The 20,998-nt window shown below is 38.7% G+C and overlaps 1 protein-coding gene across 9 annotated transcripts in view; it reads right to left on the bottom strand.

Annotated features, from left to right (window-relative positions):
• The window catches only part of RBM33 (RNA binding motif protein 33), a 103,907-nt gene that overhangs the window by 32,685 nt on the left and 50,224 nt on the right, over window positions 1–20,998 (bottom strand). For all 9 annotated transcript variants that reach the window (XM_080639330.1, XM_080639336.1, XM_080639333.1 and 6 more), the window contains 5 exons: window positions 12,289–12,448; window positions 11,244–11,575; window positions 10,180–10,428; window positions 9,110–9,397; window positions 906–1,541 (listed from right to left, as the gene is read on the bottom strand). In XM_080639330.1, coding sequence (XP_080495456.1) covers window positions 906–1,541; window positions 9,110–9,397; window positions 10,180–10,428; window positions 11,244–11,575; window positions 12,289–12,448 — 1,665 coding nt within the window. The remainder of the gene's footprint in view (window positions 1–905; window positions 1,542–9,109; window positions 9,398–10,179; window positions 10,429–11,243; window positions 11,576–12,288; window positions 12,449–20,998) is intronic.

The following is a 20,998-nucleotide window of genomic DNA, read 5'->3' on the forward strand; positions in this document are numbered from 1 at the left end:
GCATTCTTCCAAAACAAAACAAACCACCTCCAATGCACCACAGCATTAAGCCCACACCACATCCTTCCTTATTCCTCAGCATTAAACCCGAAGACAGTCTTCGCAGTGATAATGCCATCTCACTATGTCCCCTCCTCTCACTTGCTTTAGAGCCCTAACAAATTAACTTGTCTTCTCATTAAGACAGAAGAAATTTGGTAGAGATATCTTCTAACCAAAGCCCTGAATCTTAAATAGGCACACTGCCATCAAGATCAGCATTGTGACTCTTCCACAACACCGGTGCTCAAGGGACACTCTGCAAGATAATAGATCCCTCATCAAAAGATAAGGAAATCTCATTTAGATGCAGAAGTGAAATGGTAACATTTCAAACCCAGCCTATGCCAGAAAACATCCCCCTCCAATACATTGCTTAGGTTCAAAACACACTTCCCAAGAAAATGAAACAATCTTACCTCGTGTACAGAAAACACACTAATACTAGCACACAATCAAATCAGGTGGCTTCAACTACCAAGTAAGCAGAACTGGCTTTTAACCAAACCTTAAAAAGAGCCACCCAAATCCTTTTCTCTGACCCAGTATCAGACCTATTAACTTTAAGCAAAAGGAGCTCTGTGGAGGAGTCTTTCAGACTCAAGTTACAACTTATAAGAGTATTATTTCAATGATGTTTCAGTGATAACTGCTTGGCAGTAAAGTATCACAGGAAACATTAATTTCTGAGTAACTGCTAATAACTTACAGTTCTGAAAACATAAAATACAGACTATTACGTCTGCTAAACCTGCTACCTTCCTTATCAGCTTAGGCCCATTTTTTATTTGGGGATTGCACAGAATGAAACACACAAAAACAAACCACGACAACACAGACACACAGTATGAGCCTTGGAAACTTACCCCTCCTGACAACTTAATCACCCTGACTTTGCTGCCGACATGGGGCTCATCTCCACTACCACAGTTTGTCCGGTGCATGACAGTCCTTTTCACGCCAGATTTCAGTTCCTGCGGCCTTGCTTGTACCGAAGCCACTCGAGCAGTCTGTGTTGTGGGCAGCGATGCTGCAGCAGGCTTTGTCTGCAATACTTTCTGTGGCGCCTGAGGTGGGCTCAAAGGTATTGTTCTAGTCTGCCTCAGCTGCTTCACTGGCTTCATCTGCTGTCCTTGATACTGCGTATTTGCCCCAACCTGTGGGAAATCTGTGGGTTTGGGTTGGATATTTGAAACTACCGTATCTTGCTTTCTAACAAGGAGTCTGTTTTTCACATTTTGCCTGGTCTGTAAGCCAGAGTGGGGTATGTAAGGGCTGCCATTGGTGGGGTACTCGGATGAGTCGTCCTCCTGCTGCATGTAGGACTGTTGCGTAGAAGGTTGCTGCTGCTGCTGCGCAAGTCTTTCAAGCAATTCTCTCTTTCTAGCACCAGCCTGCTGCTGCCGTCTCAGCTCCTTTTGTTTCAGGATTTCTTCTCTTAGGCGCTTCTGCTCTTCTATCTTCAAGCGGTACAATCTAGTTTCTTCATCTTCATCTGGATACTATAGAGGAAAATACAAATGAATTTATGAAATTCTTAACAAATGCCCAGCTTGGTCATAACAACACTGAATTTTTGTTTCAAATGTTGTAACGCTACAACTCTCTGAAGAGCTTTTGAAATTATCCCTGATACCAAATTAAGGCTACTAGTGGAGTGCATCTGCTGGAAAGTTTTAGTTGCTATTCATTACAAACAGCTCAAATCTGGTTTAGGACTTAGATATACTACTTCCTAAACAGAAAAGCTTCAACACCAGCTGAAAATCTGATCAGAATATGAAAAGAAAAATATTAAAATCTAATGAAGTTTTACAAATTGGAACTCATTTAGAAGTTTCTAAAACCAATTAAACTATCACTGTAATTCAAGATGTCAAAATATGCTTCAAATGGAAAGTAACAATACAGAGGGAACCCACTGTCACACAGGTTTTATCTTGCTCTTTTCTGACAAAGTAACAAAAGGTAGGGTGCTAAATGACCTGAAAGGCCCTGATTAGAACTATTGATTTTTCTCACAGAATTTTCAGCCTGATCTCAAACTCATTTGTCACACAGTAATTGGTTATAATGAACAGCACACGTCAATCTCTCTGACCTTGAACTCATGCACTCTCTTCAGAATCAAAATGTTGCCAAATGCAGTGTTGGAATATTAACAGTATATAGAGAATGCCTTTAATATTCCACCCCTGGGCTCTTCTTAAAGTATTACACACTAACAAATAACCTTTCTCAAGGTTCAGCTTTGGCAGAATGGGCTCTTATGAAAAGCTGTATAAATATGGAAAACAGTCAAGGAATGCAGATGCTCATCATCCCGGAAAAGAAACCAAATTATTCTTGTGATATAATCACATGAATTTTTCAAAATTACAAAGCATACTTTTTTCATTATACTTTTCAACCATTTGGAGGATTAAGTTAGAGACTTGACATACAGAGTCTGCTTACAAATAAGCACAACATTCTACTCAGTGTATATTAATCACCCCTAACAAAAACAGGCTCTCAAATTAACAATACTTTGCATGTCAGTAAATTACAGCATAAATACTAAAATATTTCTCAAAAAATGGGAATCCACGATGAAGTTATTTACCCTGCAGCAAACGAGTGCAAACTCTTCGCAACATAAATGCCATTTTTTGTACACATACAAGCCAAATGCATAATTTTTTCCCCCCGTCTTAATTTAAGGGCTTTCATTCCTAGTATGCCCCAGAATCCTCACCAACCCAAGGCGAAAAACAAACAAAAGAAACCACAGAACAGATGCAACCATCAAGTTGGTTCACAGATATAGAAGTCCAGTTGTCATATTTGTACTCACAGAATCCAGATGCACAAATCCTGAATGGCTGTTTCCTACACCAGTAACTGCTTCTTTCCTGAGCATGTATTGATAGGGATTATTCCCACAATTATTAAAAAACAGCTGCATGTCTCACACTAGACATCCAGCCTAAAAAATGGCTAAGACTCCTCTAAAACTGGATTTTTAAAATTCCTATTTTTTTTATATATTTTTTTTTTTTTAAATTCACGGACAAGGCCTAACACTTTCCTTTTTATGAGACTGCTTCACATACTAAAAGGTTCTGATCTTCCTCTATACTTTTCGGACTATGGTGGTGGTAATTAACGATTAATCACTGTAAGAACCAGATTACAGGTCACTGCTGATAGACAGTACGAGAAGTGTGCTCCTACAGAAGGAAACTCAAATATTTCATCTTATATTGAAAACTGGAGATACTGGATTGTAATAATAAAAAAAAAAACTACTATCCTTACAAAACACAGTTAAAGGGTAAGGCCCTTTAGTTTTCATATGATGAGAAAATACAGATAAGATGCAGACAGGAGGAGGATATGCTGTTATGCCAATGCTGATGAAGTGAATAAAATTTTCAGTCATTTTCAGAGACAGTAAATATCTCAGTTACTGAAACTGCTCAACCAGAAATCATGTTTAACTTAATGAATTAGTTTATCCATTTGCTTTCCTTCAAGTCATAATATTCAACATTTTACCTAAACAGGCTTGATGGATTCCAGCAAGCCAGTACCAAATTTACCTTTGGAGCAGCAGTGTATTTTTCCCTTATATTCAACTTAGGATGTCAATACCAGCACAAGTCTGCATAAGACCAGCTCTTCTATGAGCTGTCCTTTATTATTAGGACTGTCTGCTCAGTTTATCATCTAAAAAGCTCTGAAGGCCTCGGAGAGGTAGATTACAATGTATAACTTCCAAACACTACCTCAAAGTTACATGTAACAGCACAGATATGAACTTTGCAGCACACTTAAACTTAAGTCTTGCCAGCAGACAGTAAATGAACATCCTGAGGGACTCTGACCAGTACATTCATGCAACACCCCTTGAACAGATACGCTGATTTCAACTACACTAGCATTAAACACAGAAGACAACTGATAAACACCAACACATATGAAATTAGATGAATGTTTAGTAGAATATTCAGGTAACTTGAGCTCAAATACAATCTGAAATTTTCCTTTCAGGAAGTCAACTCAATACTTGGGAAATCAGTAATAATCCTAAGAAGTCGATCCCTTCTTAAAGAATAATCTTAAACATCAAGGGCCAAGAGCTGCAGGTCAGCCTGTTAATGGGCTACAGGTAGACCTACATCCTTCACCACCATAAGCAAGTTGCTACTACTGTGCTCAGTAAAACACCCTTGCAGCTAGAGGAAAACCAAGTAATTTAACAGCTTGATGATTAACAGAGTATCTGCATTAGGAGTCAGGTTTAATTGAAACTAGTTGTACAATGACCCAATAGAACAGATTCAGAATGGCAGCGAGTTCTTTACTAGGATGAAAACAGAGGCAATTAAAGCCTCTGCTGATCAGCTTTAAAAGCACCTTATGTATACTGTATTACAGAGTGTGGGTGTGCATATATATATATAACCTATGGTATGTAATAAGGAGCTTCATCATACAGAACAGGCAAGACAGTACTCCAGGTTAAAATGGGAACAGTACATGATACTGACTGATAATGATTTTCATCCTATTAGTTTAATAAACCCAATACAGATTTTTCCAACAAGCAGTAAAAAAATGCATTTTGCCCACCCCCACATCTCCCCCCCCCCCCCCAAAAAAAAAATGACGACCAACCAACCAACAAAAAAACAACTGGAAAAGAGTAGATATCCTTCAAAGTTGTCATAAAGTTCAGAGTTTGTGTTTGGAACTTTGCTGCCAAAACCAACATTATCTGTAGGTGAAGAAGCAGAAAAAAAAAACCTCAGAGCAGCCTTTTTCTTGGATAAACTACTGATGTGTCACACTTCGTAGAAAATTCCACAGCATGAAAAAAAATAGTATATTGGATACAGCTCTTCCTTTTACAGAAGGCTACAGAGTATAAAAGGCCAGAAGATGCAAATCAGTTCCCTTGGCTTTGTGAAAGTCTTTTTTTGTTGTTGTTGTTGGGTTTGGGGAGTTTTGTTTTTTGTTTAGGGGACAGTCTCATCCATCTTTGAACAGTTCCTGAACACAATACATCTCATTCTGGTTTGAAGGGAAGACTAAGCCTTAGCTATAGGCTTTTCTTCCGCCCCAAGATCCAAAGCAGCTTTGATGGCAAGTGCCAAAAGAAAATGTTACAGGCAGCTTTTCTGAGTTTAGCTGAGGAGCAGCACTAAGACAAGCAGCTGTCCTCCATCGTTCTCCAGGAGAACTTAGAATGGCACTGTTAACTGATGAAAAGACAGCAAAGATATGCTCTAAACCAAGGAAATAAAATTTCTAGTGAAATTTAAGTCTGAGTATTATTAGCTTGCTTTTCAGATAGTGAATTAAACAACTCATCCCACAGCTTTTCAGAGCTCTGCAGGCTTTATTGCTAGTTAATAAAACCATTGAGTCATAAGGACCGCAAGTGTTATGGTTTGCTATCAGAGAGCAAAAACCAGAACCATGCAACCAGGCTCACTTGTGTCCCTCAGCAGAATGGGCGCAAGGACAGAGTAATCAAAATCGTTTGATCTGTGACATAAACACAATCTATTCAGCAGGCTTATAGTTATTTTTTTCAGTTGTAACATTAGAAACAAAAAGAGGCTAGAATAATCTGTCAAAAAAAAGAAATCATGACAAGTCTTCATGAAAGGTAAGGCCAGATCCAAGTCACATCATTTATCTGCTTGAGTTCAAAACCACAAAGTATTTTAAATAAAGGTACCTACATACACATCACATATTTCATGTTGCTGATATCAGCTCCCGAACCCTCAGAAGGTATGAGTCACCCTACCAAACACAGGAGCTGCAGACCTTGGACAAGCAGGAAGATAATTAAGAAGTTACTCTGAGAAGCATACTGCCCTCTTGCAATCTTCCAACTGGAAAAAAACCGTCATGATAAAAAAGAACCTTCTAAGCACAAGACAGAAGGCACCATTGCAAAAATTTAGAAATCAAGCCTATTTAAACTGGACAAAACTCAAATTTAGACACATATAATTCCTCACGTAGTAAATTTCCAAAAACATGTAGTTACATTTGGTCTTATAACTTAATGCAGCTACTATTTTTCATACCGTGAGCCTTGTTAAAACAAACAAACAAGACAGCAACGTAAAATCCAACAACCCAACTTCAAAATTCACTGGATTTCAGAGAATGACATGTGAAGGTATAACAGGGCTATTTACTGCAAAATACGTAGTCAGTATCAATACAGTTATGATTATGCAGCATTAATTTCTCTTCTGTTTTGAGCGCCAATACCCATTTCATCTGAATAGTTTCACACCACCTTTCCACATTCTCCCTCTCCTTTAAACCCAAAAATTCTTAATATTATTCTTACAACATTGTCTCAATTCCTCTTACGCTAAACTGACCTCAACATGAGCAGAATTAGGCCCATAATTTCCAGTTCCACTGACAGAATGATTTTTCAGACTGAGGGTATGCAAGTTTAAATCTTGAAGACTTACAGCTATTCTGAACAAAGGCACGGAAAAATCAGTATTTTGTAGCCTCACAGGAATGGGAACATAAGCATACCACTAGTAAAGTAAAAATAGAGTTTTTAATCTTCTAGTCAGTCAGGTTGCAAACCTTTCAAGTACCTATTTTGAAGGTGAGCAAAATCTTTAATAGCCGACACTGCTATTTTTTTGGTGCTCCCTGAATTGATAGAGCATTCATAAATATGGCCACTGACTCTTCAGGAAGAAGGTTACAAAGAGAAGGCTTAATAATTTTCCAGTTGAAGACACTTGCAAAATAACTGCCCAGTTCACTTATGAACAATACAGTTTGAAAAGATGACAGAACTTAACTCTTTCTCATCTTCATAGAGAGCTGAGGAACAGGATGAAGTTAACTAATTAGAAGAAAAACACATGAAAAAAGACTGGAAAACATTACAATCTAAGGAGGGAAATGTAACAACACACATTGTAACAGTGAAGAATATGATTAAATGCTTGGGAATGAACATTACTAGTGCAGCAATCTTGTTTGTACAAGTGACAATAAGCGGCATCAGTGAACAAGACTACCACAGTGGTGTAGCTGAAGAGGTACAACTGCTACTACGCTGCTTGCAGCACAAGGCTCTCTTTCACATTCCCTCTGGGAGAAGAATGGTTCTGTGTGGGCACACATTCACACACTTTTCTAGCACTTGCCAAGTGTATCTGTAAAGGCTTTACTTCTACAGTTAATAACTGGAAATTCCAGGAGACACCACTTTTTTCCAAGACAGCCTTTTTTTTTTTTTTAATCCTGTTTTGCAAAAAACTAACATAAACCAGGTATGAAACTGTTTTAAAAGATAGCTTTGACATAGCAATAAGGTTTTATTTTAAAACACTAAGAATTCATACAAGCAAGATTAGTTTGTCTTGTAACTATAAATTTGTAAAGATATGTTTAAAACTTAAACTGGAGAGAACAAGATGACTGCTTTGGGGTTTTCTGCTTTGTTTTTTTGTTTGTGGGGTTTTATGTTTGGTTAGGGATTTTTAATTAATTTGATTAAGAGGGATGAAAAAATATTAATTTGTCTAAACACTGCCAGAGATACTTTGGAATTAATGCCTTAATTTTTATATGACTACACTCTGGAAAAACTTTCAGATGTCTTAGATGGAGAGGCCCATAGCTGATTTGCTTCAAAATTTACCTTACTAATGGCCTGACAGACAGAGGCTTCGCTAAGAGACATTGCATTTCTGTGACTTAGGTTATTCCAAGAGACAGTATTGAGAGGAAGGGGATTACTTCAGTCATTTTTTCAATGACTGAAATTTGCATAATGATGAAAATTCAAAGCTGAAAAAAGGATTTTTTTTTTATATATATTTCCATTGAGAAGCAAGTGCACAGGAGGTCAAACACTGCTAGCTGTGGGTTTCTTTTGTGCCTCATTTATGAGTTATGATCATCCTTAATTCAAGAACAAGATGAAAAGCTAATCATGAGCAGCTTAAAGGGAATACAGTATTACCACAATTAAAGCTTTCAACAGTTGTTGAAAAAACCTAGTCCTTGAGACAAGATTCATGGTTATCTAAGCTATAAATTTACAGCTCTGCTCAGAACAAACTGACACTCCAAAATTATATCGGGTGCATTTAGCCATCATGTTCCTCTTGTATCTCCTGACATTCAGGATTAACAGCATCATCAGTGCAATCCTACCTACTCTCTCAAACTAACAGTGGGAAAGGACAGTCTTCTCTAGCTTCTGGGAAAATCTGTGCAGGAAAATGGCCATCTGTTCACACTGCATGATCTAGTTGAGGCACAAAACACTGGCATCACATTCTTTTGATTGTGAAGAAGTACTAGCAGAGCTAACAGTAAAATTTTCTCCAAAATGGAAAACTTAAGAGCATCTCCTGTTTTACTTCATGCCAAAAGTTTTCATAAAACTGAGTGTTTCTTCTTCAAGAGCAAGAAGCTCCATGGACAATGCAGCTGCAATCCCCTGCATGACCGCTCAAGACCCTAAAGGAGACTTAACAGCCTAAAGGACAACAGCATGAGAAAATCAGCTCACAAGTCTCCAAATAGCCTCCTTTTTTTTCAGCCATGCACCATTATAGAAAATGGAAGAGAAGAGGCCTTCTGACTTAAGAGAATGTGATTACTGGGAGAAAAAAAAAAAAAAAAAGGATCATAATGCTGGAAGACAAGAATAGGCACAACGGGTATTTCAGAGGCTTGCATCATTGATGACCCTTACCCACCCTCTGTCTTTTCATAGTACAAATGACTTCTCATCCAGCAAAACAGATTCACCACAGCCTTGCCAACCTTCCAGATGTCTTTTTATTTTTTTTTTGCCAATGGGGACTGATTTTGCTATCACATTTGAGAAAAGTGCAACTCAGAAGGGAGGCCTCTAGTGGTACCAAAATTTATTGGGCGAATAATGCATAAAAGGTGCTTACAGGTCACAAGTCAGACTAGAAGACTTTTAGAAAGGTCGGAGTTTTTTGTTTCTTGGTGAGTTTGGTTGTTTTTGTTCTTAAATGAAAGATTTTGCTTTACAAAGCCTTACCTCTGGTTCGGATTTTACTTCTGATTTTGCTTGGCCCACTGGTGTGATTGCTTTGGCTTTCATCTCAGGCCTTCCCTGTGAGTTTCCAACACCAACTACAGACTTGGTGGCAGACATCGTGCTGGTAATGGGTTTGACCTGAGCAGCTGGGGTGGAGGTTCGTCTGTTGTTGTTCATTTCCATAGCATGTGATGGTGCTATCGGCAGCTCACGCAAGTTACTGTTTCTTGGAGCAGCTGACTGTAGCTGCTGATTTGGACGCTTGACAATATTTTGTGATGGTGTACTCTGAAAAGTAGAAAGGAAAAAACTTGCAGATTTCTATTACAAATCAGACTGAAGTGCTCTGTGTTTCACATTTTCATGATTTTGAAGAGGCACAGTAGAAATAAGACTATTTTAACAACAGTTTTAGGGCTTGGGGCTTTTTTAAACTAAAAGCAAAACTGAATCTTGTTTAACTTCTTTCTCAGAAATCAGCTTCACTGTGTGATTTAGTTTCCTCACCAAAGCAATTAGTTTGAACTACAGTCTCATTGTCTCAAGCACTGCTACAGACTGTTGTGCTACCCAACCAACAGAATGTGCTGCACAAAGGCGAAGTCACAAGACATGAGTGGCACTATCTGAACCAGAAAGCTTATTTGCAGTGATACAGAGAGGCCTTCAAATTAAAATACAGTGCCAGAGAATTGCAGTCCCACACAACCACAGGCTACCAGCAGTTCTGAAGTCTTATTAAGCAAATCTACCCTTCATAAACCCTTCACTGCCAGTTTCTGGGCAACTGAATCATCTCTTACTGGACCCAGATCAAGAAAAAAACCCAAAGACTGAAGAAGAAAATTAAAAGTATACAAGTGCTATTTTTGGATGTAGTGCTATCATCTGGATGTTAGAAAATCATCAAAGCAGAAAAGGAGCAAGAAATGGTGAAAGAAGGGAACAGAGTAGGAAGAAAATAAACGGGACTGGAAAACCATGCTGGTGAGATTTAAAGCCTGTACTTACATGCCTGCTACCCATGCAGAACTACACAAGGCAACAACATTGATATATGTGGTACTTACATGCCTTGGCTTCATTGGACCCTGTCGTGGCTGACACTGCATCCTGTTGTTATTTGGTGGCTGCTGCTGTGTGGCCTGCATGTGAGGCCTGAACTGTGGCTGGTTCATGGGCATCAAGGGCTGTGGGGGCCCTTGGAGATGATGATGGTGTTGCTGCTGCTGCTGCTGGTGATGGTGTTGCTGCTGCTGGTGATGGTGCTGCTGAGGTTGAGGTTGTGGCTGAGGCTGTAATGGAGGATGCAAGGGACCCTTCACATGAACAGAAAGATTATTTGGTTTTAGTTTCAAGGTAATAAACTCCTGAAAAGTAGCTCCAACCTCTGAAGTCCTCAAAAACATCTGTAAGCAGCTATGGACTAGAGTAAGCCAAAAGTATACTGAATAGAAAACAGCCTAACAGAAGCTGTGCAGGGTCATTCTGCACTTAAACCTGTGTAAGTCAACAGCTGAAATGGAAAAAGACACCTGCAAGGGTTTCTGCCCTCTGTCTGCTTTTTTAATTACTTTTAGATTTGTTTGTTTGTTTGGGGTTTATGATTCTCCCCTTCTCCAGCATCACCAGACTTCAGGATTCCCCCACGTTCAAAGGGAAGACACTATGAGAAAACCCTGCATAAATCCCACAGAACATGCAAGGCCCTATACATCACTCTGCACATCCCCAAAATCATTTATCCACTTCAAGCATCACTTCAGCTTCCTCCCGGTTTGCGGCAGGCCTCCGGCTCCCTGCCGGGCCCCGCAGGTGAACGGTAGAGGGCGCTCCCGCCCTGCTGCTGAGCGGGACCGGGGCCAGATCAGGACCACTCTCCCTGCCTCTGCGGAGCTAACGCAACTTCAGGAGCCAGGGCTGGGCTGCAGTCTCACTATCTGAAATGCATTAGTGCTGCCAGCTAGGCAGAAGATCAATCAGTTTTTCAGGCACAGCAATTAAAAGTACTACAGGTCCCTCTGCCTCACATCTGTAATCTCTAACTCTTACTTGAGCTACGTAACTCCCTATATGGCAGCACTGGGCCACTTCACATGCTCCTCACAGGCCCCTTCCCACTGCGGACCCATACCTGCATGGTGGGCTGCGTGTGTGCAGCAAGGAAGGGTTGTCCCGGAGCCTGCAGGAACTGCTGTCTCGGAGGGATGAACGGCCGTGGATTTGCTGAACCCGGCTGGTTGAAGTGGAGAATCCCCACAGGACCTTGAGGCTGCATGTTCGGACGAACAGGCCGCTCCCTGGGGAACACCGGTTGTTGGCCCTGCTGACTGAACGCTGGCCCAGGCTGGTTGAATGGCATTGGACTTTGGGTAGGGACAGGATGCGCGCTATTAAGAAGTGGAGGAGGTGGCGGTGGTGGGGGGCTTCGCTGCTCAAATAAGGGATGACTTGGAAACCTTGGATCTGTGGAAATCAGGTAAGTAATTAAATTATAACCTCCCTGGGACACAAACATGCTTTTGAAATGTAATGCTCTATATTGATTTGGAAGAGTTACCCAAAATTTGTAGAAAGCAAAACTGTATGGGATGTTTTAGTTTTAAAAGCTACCTTCAAGGCTATGTTTCTCTTGCTTCTGTCACTTGTGTATAAAAGGAAGTGATGCTTGAAAGACCAGCACAACTGGTACTTTGCTGGTATTAGCAATATTTTTTAGAAATTCTACTTTAATTAAATCAACAGAGGATTCCAGGGATTAGAGTATACATATACATGCACTTAGTAGTTATTTCGTCTGCTACACTGTATCACTTTAGCTAACCTTAACACACTTCTTACAAAACACCATTTTCCAGGTGGTTAAAAACTTACTAGTGGAAAACTAAAGCTTATGGAGAGTACAAGTAACGTAACAGATTACAATTGTATACAATTGTACACTTACACACTAACTTTACTTTGTATGTGTATAAATATCCAGGTTGACGGTAGTTACAGATAGAGACATTACATCAAAGTAATAAACCACTGGAATTTTTGATATGTACTAGTCTGGCTACACCAAACAGGATCTTCAGCCTTCAGCTTCTTCCAAACACTTCACGTTGTATGATACAACTTACACTGCATAGCCACTTTACAAAAAGTGGATTGTGTATGTTAATGGAAAGGCTTACCTGCTATGAAAAAAGGATCTCTTTCCTGAGGAGGTGGAGGAGGGAGTGGTGGTGGTGGTGGCGGTGGCCCTCTCCACTGGTCCTGGATTGGCAGCCTTGGGGCTTGGGAGAAGTTGGTGGGAACTGGTCCAGGCGTATGCTGCTGAAAGTCTGGAGGGCCCTATTTAATAAGGCAAAACTAAGATTAAGACTAACATCCAGGAATTTATCTATTGTCTGCTATAACTTCTCTTAAAAATACAGTTGCTTTACGAATTATCTCCTATCATCTGCACAAATTGGCAGCCCTTAGTGAGTCATTCTTTCACAATGGAAGATCTATTAAATCCGAGTACAGTATCTTGAAATGAATTCACAATGTTTTAAATATCACTAGCACCGCAGGAATGCTATTTCTTCTCAAGCTTATTGAAATCCATGCAATTATTGACCTTCTTTCCCATTAATCCAAAAAAATCTGAATGTCTACTTTAGAAGACATTCCTGACATTTATCTTCTTAAACTGTGCTATTCTTTACCACCAATTTAGTACAATGTAAGCTACAGAAGTGAAGCAGCTTTACTGAAGAAAAAAAAAAAAAAAAAAAAGAAAAAAGGGTGGGGGAGGACAATTTATGGCATCCAGAAAATTAAAGAAAACATCTTTTAAAAATAAATGACAGTAGAGTCACACTTCTGTCTATTCACAATGTACCATCTAAAGCATTATAAAAAAAGAGTACAAAATTATCTTTCCTTCAGTAAGGTGGGTTTGGATTTTTTTTTTTTCATTCAAATGTGAAATGAGCCTTCAGATACTGCAGAAAGCAGGATGGCAATCCAAAAGAATAATATTAATCCAAAAGCAGAATTTTGCAGAAGGCACACTTGAGTAAGTCACATTATCATTTTTTCTTTTATATCTAAATTTGATAAAATACATTAGCAATGTCTGATAAACAGAAGCAGCTTTGTTTCACAAAAATTATTATATGCAGAAGTATTTCCTTATTATGAGTAAAACAAATAATGGAAGTCATCTATGAACGCCTTTGCTTTCCTCTTTTTACAGATTCTGAAATCAGCGGTGGCATCTGTTCTGTTTACATTTAATGCTCACCTTAAAGCTTTTCAAAACAGAATTCAGGTCAAACACTCCCTGCTAGACTGAAACACAGTCATCAGCAAAGGACCATAAAACTACACTGCAGTGGCTTTTAATTGGTTATACCAACAGTATGTGCAGTCTTATGCTATCCTATTTGTACTGCAAAAAATATGAGCAAAAGCAAGTTTTCACATAGCAAAAATAGGTATCTGCCCTGGAAAATGAAGTCTACTCCCTACTGAAGTAGCACAAGACAGGGCTGCTTCACATCCTCCTACCAGCACAATACAAGTGGGATTCGCAAGGCCCAAACCAGCAGCTGAGAGGCACTGGGCATCACAGCCATTATTAGATCTCTGACCCTCTTTAAACACCTAAACAGGGATATGTGACATACTAAGACCTCTTACTTGGAAGCAAGACTGTGACTATTTATTTTATGCCATTATACAGCCATCACTTGTAAATACTTTATCATTCCTAGAGATTAAAGGGTCTATATCCCGTCGCCAGTGCTTCTAGTCAGCCAGTCTCCTCTGGGTTTTCATTTAGTGGAAAGACATTATATTAGACTCAAGCATGACAGTCCTCATAACATACATGTGGTTTGTAAGAGGAGTTGCTATACTTCTACAAGTGAACAGTTACCAACACAAAATATTGTTGCTACCTTGGAAGAGACTAATGCCTTTGAATTTTCACAGGCTGTCTGTAAACAGCAGCAGCTGGAGGAAAAACAAGCTATTTGGGATGGAAAAAGTGACATTTATTTGTCCCATCAAAATCCATTCAGGGTTAGCTGAACAAGGCTGTTCAGCTGCATTGCCCTTCCCTGTGTTGAGCTGGACAGCCCTGGCTGCCTGCCAAAAGAGCAACTGAACACAAACCTTCAGGTTCCTGACCCTTTGCTCACAAAATACACCTCTAACATGACTGCATGGAGGAGCTGCCAGAGGTACTTTCAAACTAAGGTTAAATGCACTCCCTCATCTTGGAAGCCTTGGTGATAAAAGCCTATTTCTCAAAGCACTGCTCTTACAGCCATGCCAGGGAATACACAGTGCTTCTGCAAGCCGCACAGTCTCAAGGGAGGCATCCCACAAACCAACTGGAATTCAACTATTTAGTTATTCGTTTATCAATGCATGAGGTCACTGCAACACAGGCAAGGGAAAAACTAGTTCATCAGGGCAGTTTCACACAAGATGGCTTTTATCTTGCATATTATTTACAGCACACAGTCACACGAGCATGCCACACCTGGGGAGAGAAAATGGTCTGAACAGACAACCTTTTTCCTATTTTTGGAGAGCTTGGCTTGGAAGCTTTGAAAATCTCCCTGTATTTTTCTTTAGACACAATATATACCTACATGTATCTTAGTTATTTCTAAAATAGCCAGCAAAAAACAAATTATGTGAAAACCTACTGCAACATGGGCTAATAAAGCATACTTATCACATATTTGCCTTGTGAGCTGAAGAACTGGCAGCAGTAATGATCTAGCTGGGCTTGCTTCCAAGCACCAAATGGCACTACAGCAACCACAGTCTCCTCTGCCTGCTTCTTCCTAACTCAATGTATTCTGCTCTGGTTGAGGTTCCAGACGCTTATCAGTCTCTTCCCTTGCTCTCAAATGTCACTTTCAGTGCTAGGTTACAAAATACAGACTGAGGTTATGAAATAAGCAGGTATCTCTGCTTCTATGACCAAATTTGTAACACAGTATCAAGCATCTTCCTCAATATTAATTCTGCATCCAATTAGCCTTACTGTTCTTTTGGTCCTGCTTGCTCTTCAGATACATTATCTCACCCCCATCCCATCTTCTGCTCTGCTGTTGGTTCGTAAGCCCAGCATGGATCCAGCTTTCCAGCTCCCTGACTCCATGCTGGCAGTTCTGTCTTGTGGCAGCCAGTCAGGAGCTCCTATTTATCCCAGGCAGACCCTGCCATGCTTGCCTGTACAGGCAATTCCCACTCCTTCGCCTGCCAGGGAAGGAGTAAATGAGAGCACATGTTGAAAAAGATCCTCTACTTATGTTTTAAATACCACACTTCTTCGTACCAGCTTTCCCTCTCCTGCCAACTCGTACCCTCATCATTATGCCCAGATCTACCTCATCCCAAAGCAGCACCAAATTACAAATGCGTGGAAAGTCCTGTTGAATTTCACACAGGTCTTACATACCGAAACACCCTCAGTGCAGCCAAACTCAATTTTCTTCCTTGAAAACTTGGGCAATAATAAATGTTTCTAAATATGTTTCCATCATTTCAACCTTGGAATGAAAGTACTTGGAAAATTTCAACCAAAGTGATTCAAATTGAGGCAGGCAATCAATATATCATCTTGGTTCAAGGCATGGAAGCCTGGTAGTACTACACACTCTGAGAGCAGTTGTGTATTTCCCATCATAAGGAAACTTTAAACCCTTATGAAATAAGCTTTAGTTAAGTTTTAGAACTGAATAATACAAGGAGGTTTTAGAGCTAAGAAAGGTCACACTTTTAAAAAAGTGATACTATAGTTTATTTACAAAAATATTCCAGAAGCCAATAACCAGAAAGATACTTTACTGTTACAAATATATGCAATACCGATTTCAAGCTCCCTTCAGTACCAAAGGTGTCCACCCAGCTAAATTTAAGCAACAAATATTTACTGTTCTCTAAACACTTTCAATAATTTTAAGACAAACTAACAGTCATCCAAAAATCTCAACAAATGCCTACCAAGACACACTGAGAAAGTATCTTTTTTCCTCTATTTTTATTAGTGGTGTTTTCATACAAGTATATCCCACAAAACAAGTTTGGGTCAAAATAATTCCAAACCAGTCCAAAAAAATCAGAGCGAGAAGGAAATATTTGATGTTTGGAACATTTCCTATTGACCTCTCTTTTTTCTATCCTTGAGAATTTGGGAGTTTGGCTGGTTGGTTGGGGTGTGGGGTTTTTTTTCCACTTTTAAATAAGATTCCAGTTAAACTTTGCAGCTCAGAAGTTTTTAAAGATAGCAAATATTTTCCAATCCTAAAGCCAACCCCTCCTTCTCCATTTTGCATTAAAAGTTACGTGAAGATCCTTTTTATATCCTGCAATGAACGTAAGTTGTCCCCCTCTGTCAGGATTCATTAGTGCTGAAACAATGACACTTCCCTGCCAGAAAGCTTACCCAACGCACAGGGTTGGGTTTACTGAAACCTAAGTTTCAAAAATGGCAAAACCATGAAAATACGGCTGACGTAAGTCACACCATAGTCAGTATGTGCATACACAGTATATGCATGCTATACAGGCAGTTGAGTATTGCTAAGAAATGCCTACTTATTTGATCACTGAACGGATTTTAACTTCATGTGTATGACATTTTGAAGAATTACTAAAATATGACTGATCACATTTCTTGGTTGATAACCACAGGCCCATCATGCAAAATTAATTGCAAAGACATCTGTTATTTGCTGAAAAACGAATTACCAATATTTGCTAGTTTGATTCTTTCAATTAGTTTGATTCTCTTCCAACATCTGTGAAAAAGACTGACCTCTACTTTTTCCCCTAAACCAACTTAGATTCTACTATCCCTAAAGAGTGAAATAAAATTCTGCCCTAAATTACAGTTATATGGGTAGGGAGAATCTTGTATTTTCAGATTTTTACATTGCTGACATTTTTCTTCTAGAAAAAAGCTTTCAGGGCAATTCCAACAAGAAGTTGATGGTGTGATGGATTAATTTCACACATTATATGTGAAACTTAAAACTTTTAAGGCTCAACTGGAGCTACTACTTCCAAGCACAAATGACTTCTTTTTTTTTTTCCCTAATTTGTAAGAAAATATGTAAACTATAGTGGATATTTTTCTAAGCTATGAGGTGCTTGTCTATTATTCTGAAATACCATTACATCATCTTTTTTTTTTTTAATCCAATTCAATAGGAACAATTCTACAACTTCATCTTTTACTGATGTCGAATTCCAACTTTCCTAAAGTTAGCACAAAGTAATGGAACACTTCTCCATCACTTACCCTTTTCGAGGGTGGGTTTGTTTGTGGTTTTTGGTTGTGGTTTTGTTGGGTTTTTTTTCCCTTAACAGTATTTAAACTATAATTCTAGGAGTGGATTATTTCTCCATTAGCATTAAACTCTACATTCTGCAAGTATCTGCTGCTAATAACCCCCAAGTGCCCTCTGGTATTTTGTAGAAAAGACCACTCAGAGCTATTTAACTTTAAAAATTAATGAAGAGCAGGTGCAAAAGGCAGTTTTCATAATGGTCTATTTTTGATAAAATAAGCATACTGTAACATAGATGCATAATAAATCTCTATATGCACAGTAGTTACTCCCATTTTTCATGGTTTTGCTATCCGGACAGTTTCAAATTCCAACCAACTATTTAGTACACACGTCAATGAAGACTCCCTACAAAAAATAATTTTAACTATTACTTTACTGTTACTAAACCTTTTAGGAAACCTCTCTACTTACTAAATTTCAGTCTTCAAAATAACAAAAGAGAGAATTGCAAATTCATACAATCAGGCGAGGCTGACAGTTTCTACATTGCAGTTCCAACACTTGTGGAAAGGACAAAATATTTATGTGCCTTTCCAGCAAGATTCCACAAGGCTGGTTCACGTTCATACAGAAATGGTTATAAAGATGGTGTTAACAAAAGTCCATATAAGAATGACCCAAGAGAGCACATACGGTAACTTCCTGGAGAAGTCTTCTCCCCTTCTCATCATTATTGGATCATATAGTTTCATTATTATTTAAAATCATTAACATGGATTATCAGATTGATTACTTGGAAGTGCACCAAACTGCAAGACTCCAAAAATGGAGTTTTTAGCTAGATTTAAAGCTTGTTGCACAAAGAGGACACAATCAGGAAATAGTGGAACACTTGAAGCAGATGTTACCAGTCATGCCACAGTCTGGCCTTGAAATCTTTAACCAATCAACAGGTTCCCCTTCACAAAACTGCAATCACTTCAGCACTAGTTCCTTCTAAACCACTACCTGTAGGCCTGGTGTTAGCCATTTCAAGGACCTGAAAGACCAACTGTCATTTTGGAAAGCCAGAGGGCTGCTGAACAGCCTCTCAGCAAGGCTTTGTGGGCAGCAATGGAACCCAGCTCTGGCCATTTTTTCTCTTCTGTTAAAACCAAAATAAGCCCATGCCTTAACACTGAAAGCAAGGTACTGAAGATTTTCTTAAGCTACCAAAAAAAGTAAATTTTGGTCTGTACTTTTTCCTGATTTTTAGGAGTGTGCTGAACTCTACCATTTAATTTATCTTCATGTAATTTCACTTCAAAAATTCTTACGTACCATCTTTCTTTAAATACAAGAACTAAGGTCTAGAAAGAAATTACACTGGAAATAGAGTTCTGTGTAGATTTCCAAAGAGACCACAATCCCAGGCATTTTAGAAATACTTTAAAGGAGAAGATAACAGCACAGCGAAGTGCTACTGACAGGTATTTTATTGTCTTAAATCTTTAATTTTGTGAAGTTTACTCTGACAAAGAAAAATAAATGTACCCACCCTTCCTCCCACACACAGTGTAATTATAGCTCCTCAGATTATATAAAAATGTCAATTCTGCATGTCTGCAGGTTGTACAATTTCCCCTTTTACTAACTTCCATTATTCAATATAGCTAAGGCATAACTTACACCTTATCAATCACTTTTGGAAAAAAAAAAACCGCAATGCAATAGTGTGTCTACGATTCATTAGAGTTGTGAACAGCTCATTGAACATGATTTTCACACACTCTGGCAATCCCACCTTCTGAAAGAACACGAGATAAGGTTACTTTAATCCTTTCAAAGAACTGCACTATTTTGCCTTCCTTTTATCCCTTTAAATATCCTTCCTAGTTAAGAAATTAACATTCTCTCTCATACAATTCTCACACAAATTGTACTTTTACTTTTCTGCATCTCTTGTTAATTACATGATGTTATCTCCAATAATCTATTCATGAAGCACAGATAACTTTGGTTACCAATAAAAGGGAAAACTTAGCATAAATTGCTTAGCACAAAGTTAATCTTATAAAGAAAGGAATAAAGAGGATCTAACAGCTATTATATGACTTATCAGCTTCTCTAAAAGGGTCACTCTACTTTTTTTTCATGAGACTAATTAAATACCTTAACAATGTCATTGAAACTTCATGAATCTTTCAATAAAATACACCCTGCCTCTACAACATGTTTTCATTTATTAAGCTCACTTAAAATGCAAAGAGCTAGGAGAACCCCATTGACAGTTGAGCAGGGCCACTCAGTTAATTCTTCTTATATGGTTTAAATGCAAAGAATAATGACCACTATAACCTATGACAATTAAAACTATAGCCATCTGTCACAAGATGTTAATCCTCTTATTTCAGCAGCTACTAGACTTTATGAAAAGCTTTCCTAAAATGCCCACCTTCCAGTGCAAGGAACTGACTTTTCATCTGCTTATGTAGTACGCCCTGCTTCATGCATCATGGATATATCAAAAATTTTCAGGTAGAAATGTATGTATCTTACAAACATTGCTCTTCACAGTATTCCCATTTACTGTGTACAACATACAGAAAGGAAATGATAACACTGAAATTCTATAGTAAAACTTAATTTGATATTTCCTTAAATACAGTTTAAATAACTCAGCTGTGTCACAATGAGCCCTATGACAGTCAGGTAATTCCATCAAGGTGCACCATGATTTTTCTAATGGATTTAGTATTATAAGAAAACCTTATATAAAAATTCATGCCTTAAACACATTTCAATCAAGGACAAAACTTAAAGTCCAGAGTAATCATAAAGCTCAAGACAGCAACTGTATACTACCCATACATGATTCTTTTCAAAGCTTCTGGAATATATCTTTTGAGGGGGAAAATGTAAGGAGATAGTCAAGTGCTGGTTCAAGTATGTGGACTGCCCAGATCATAGTATTATGGACAGACTGAGTCTGAGAAATGACGGGTCGATTTCTGCCTCAACTGAGCTGAAAGAGATTTTTTTTATGTTAAAATGTACCACATAATTTGGACAAGCTTCTCTTTGATACTACACAACTCCAAAAGATAAGAAAGTGTGTTAGGAGGTTTAGGCCTCCTGACAAGTCCAAGTCATCAGTTAGAGAAGTCACCAGTGCCTGATTTCACTGTTTAAGGTCCCAAAATAGAATTCAGTCACCATGAAAAACCAGTACAAGCAAGAGACAGGCATGGAATCTCTCATTATTTAAGCCAAGTCATGATCAAATAGCTAAAATAAGGACACAGGCAATACAGAAAAAGAAAGATACTCCAACCATACTAATACAATCCCAAACAGCTCAGGAGACTAAAGCTGAAGATCAGATTCATTGTATATTAAAAGTATCCCTTTCAACTAAGTTTCAGGGCATCCTCCCTTAGTACATCAAGCAGTGACATATTCATGTTGCAAACAGAGACAAAAACACTCCCAACCTCAGCACATTTCTGTAAGAGAAACAATAAAGCAAAACAGCCCACAAGCAACCAGCTCTTCATGGGTGGACTTCCTCAACCTCATTTGTTTTGCCATCAAGGTATGTATGTTAGAAACTGCA

This window comes from Psittacula echo (genome assembly GCF_963264785.1).
Source record: "Psittacula echo genome assembly, chromosome: 2".
NCBI lineage: Eukaryota > Metazoa > Chordata > Aves > Psittaciformes > Psittacidae > Psittacula > Psittacula echo.